The sequence below is a fragment of the Lemur catta genome, chromosome 9, assembly GCF_020740605.2.
Source record: "Lemur catta isolate mLemCat1 chromosome 9, mLemCat1.pri, whole genome shotgun sequence".
Classification (NCBI taxonomy): Eukaryota; Metazoa; Chordata; class Mammalia; order Primates; family Lemuridae; genus Lemur; species Lemur catta.
The window spans coordinates 18991343-18994075 of record NC_059136.1 but is presented as its reverse complement, the minus strand read 5'-3'; the positions used below and the strand labels follow the sequence as shown (position 1 = coordinate 18994075).

At 49.3% G+C, this 2733-nt stretch overlaps 1 protein-coding gene across 1 annotated transcript; it reads left to right on the top strand.

Moving 5' to 3' along the window:
* Positions 1-549: 549 nt before the first annotated feature.
* Positions 550-2246, top strand: NDN (necdin, MAGE family member). Its single transcript, XM_045560840.1, has one exon. It carries the CDS (start codon positions 688-690, stop codon positions 1663-1665), a length of 978 nt encoding a protein of 325 aa, XP_045416796.1. The 5' UTR covers positions 550-687; the 3' UTR covers positions 1666-2246.
* Positions 2247-2733: the final 487 nt, after the last annotated feature.

The following is a 2733-nucleotide window of genomic DNA, read 5'->3' as shown; positions in this document are numbered from 1 at the left end:
CCAAAAAGTTCAAATTTCTCATGGATTGATAGGGAATAACAGTAACTAAATTCCACATTTCTCCTTATCTTATAGCCCCTCTCATTTGGTAGGGAGGGATTCAAATCAGTTTTTATTGGTATTTCTCAGGATTCCAATCTCAGACATCCTCTTTACAGTATACATATTTTCCTGGACAATCCTACTGTCCCTCTGATTCATACATATAAAACTCAAATTGGCACACTCCCCTAGTCCTTTCTCCGGGACTCTTATATTTAATTCTGGATATACCCAAGTTAACATTTCCTAATAAACTTGACTTCAGCATCTCAGAAACTTAGGTTACCACCCTTCCCCTCAAACTTGCTCCTTCTCCAGTGGTCATCCATCTCCCTCCTCTCCCGCCCATGACTTCCTTAGCCCAAACAGGAAACCTGAGGGTCATTCTTGCTGTCCCAAGGGAGGTCTGTCTACAGACCAGCCCCGGACAGACGCCCCACACGGCCCCGCCCGCCCTGGCTGTCCGGCCTATAGCTGCGGACGCGCAGGCGCAATGTCCCCTCTCGCCGCTGCCCCGCCCTGCCCGCCGCTGCGGAAGGCGCCGCGCGCAGCAACGCGCACTTCCTCTCCAGGAGTCCGTGGAGGGAGTGCAGGTTCGAAGAGCTCCGGGACCGAGAGGCCCTACCTGTGTCAGACAGCGCAGACATGTCGGAACAAAGTAAGGATCTGAGTGACCCCAACTTTGCAGGCGAGGCCCCCAACTCCGAGATGCATGACAGCCCAGGGGTTCCAGTGGGAGTCCCTCCGACAGCCTCTCCGGCCGCGACCCTCGCAGAGCCACAGAGCCCTCCTCTAGGCCCGACGGCCGCCCCTCAAGCCGTGCCGCCGCCCCAGTCCCCAAGCGACGAGGGCGACCCGAAGGCCCTGCAGCAGGCCGCGGAGCAGGGCTGCGCCCTCCGGTCCCTCAGTCCGGCCCAGCTCGGCCCAGCGCCGCCCGCCCCGGCCCAGCTGGTGCAGAAGGCACACGAGCTCATGTGGTACGTGCTGGTCAAGGACCAGAAGAAGATGATCATCTGGTTTCCAGACATGGTGAAGGATGTCATCGGCACCTACAAGAAATGGTGCAGAAGCATCCTCAGGCGCACCAGCCTCATTCTCGCCCGAGTGTTTGGGCTGCACCTGAGGCTGACCAATCTGCGCACGATGGAGTTTGCGCTGGTCAAAGCGCTGGATCCCGAGGAGCTGGACAGGGTGGCGCTGAGCAATCGCATGCCCATGACAGGCCTCCTGCTCATGATCCTGAGCCTCATCTACGTGAAGGGCCGCGGTGCCAGAGAGAGTGCCGTCTGGAATGTGCTGCGCATCCTGGGGCTGCGGCCCTGGAAGAAGCACTCCACCTTCGGAGATGTGAGAAAGCTCATCACCGAGGAGTTCGTCCAGCAGAATTACCTGAAGTACCAACGCGTACCCTACGTTGAGCCTCCCGAGTACGAGTTCTTCTGGGGTTCCAGAGCCAGCCGTGAAATTACCAAGATGCAAATCATGGAGTTCCTGGCCAGGGTCTTTAAGAAAGACCCCCAGGCTTGGCCTTCCCGTTACAGAGAAGCTCTGGAGGAGGCCAGAGCTCTGCGGGAGGCTAATCCTGGTGCCTTCTGCCCCCGTAGCAGTGTCTCTGAGGACTAGCAAGGTCTTGAGGCAGATTAATGGTTTCTGACCCTCACCAGGGCTGTGGAAGGGTGGGGGTGGGTCGTTAGAGTATTCAGGATTTACAGTGCAGTATTCACGTGTAACTTTTAAGTTTTCAGTACAGTGCTTTTATACCTTTTAATGCAATGTTGTATTCATTTGGGTACTATTGAGTAGTGTTTAGGATTTATGCATGTTTGTTTATAAGTAAGCTCTGTTGGTGCTTTTGCTTTTGTGCTACCTTTCTTGGCTTTTTGTACCAGAGATGTGCTAAAATGATGAAATACATTGAGAAAATGCCCTTCTTATTCTTTTATATGGGACGGTTGATGTGTATGGGGGTTGACTGCTCCTGGAGAGTTTGGAAGAACTCACCAGCAAAGCTGGCCTAACCAAGAGAAAAGTCAAGGCCCCTGTTTTTCTGACCTTGCTGGGCACAGGAAACATCTGTGTGGAATGAACTGATTTGAACTGAACTGGTCTCAATGTGGGCACTTGGCACACTTTGCTAAACATACATACAACCCTACCATGAGTAAACTTTAATGTAAACATTAAAGATTCTTGTGATACAATCATTTTTGGATAAGTGTACTTTATCATTTTAACAAAGTGGTATGGTTGGGAATGAGACAAAGAATTCTCCATTTTACAAAAGGTACAAATATAATTATTTCACCTAATAGGAGGGGAAAATCACTACTCATGATTACTGGTTACATGTGTGAAGTTTATAGTTTTATTTTTTTAAATGTAACTCATATTCATTCCAAAAGCTAACAAATTTAGAAAAGTATAAAAACAAAAAGCAAGATTGCCCATAATCATATCACATGGAAATAACAACTAATAATATTTAGAGTAATTTCCTTCCCTTCATTTTTGACATTTTATCACAATTAATAGCTATCTTGAATGGGCACTGCAAGAATGATATATTGACTAAGCCCTTTTCATGCATTCTTTCCTTTTATTTCATCCTCAACAGCCTTTTCAGGCAGGCACTTACTACATCTGCACCATGGAGAAAACGTGGGAAAAAAGTAGGTAGTGAACTTTGCATAA

Coding starts and splice junctions, on each gene's coding strand:
- NDN (XM_045560840.1), top strand. CDS start 688: ATGTCGGAACAAAGTAAGGATCTGAGTGACCCCAACTTTGCAGGCGAG.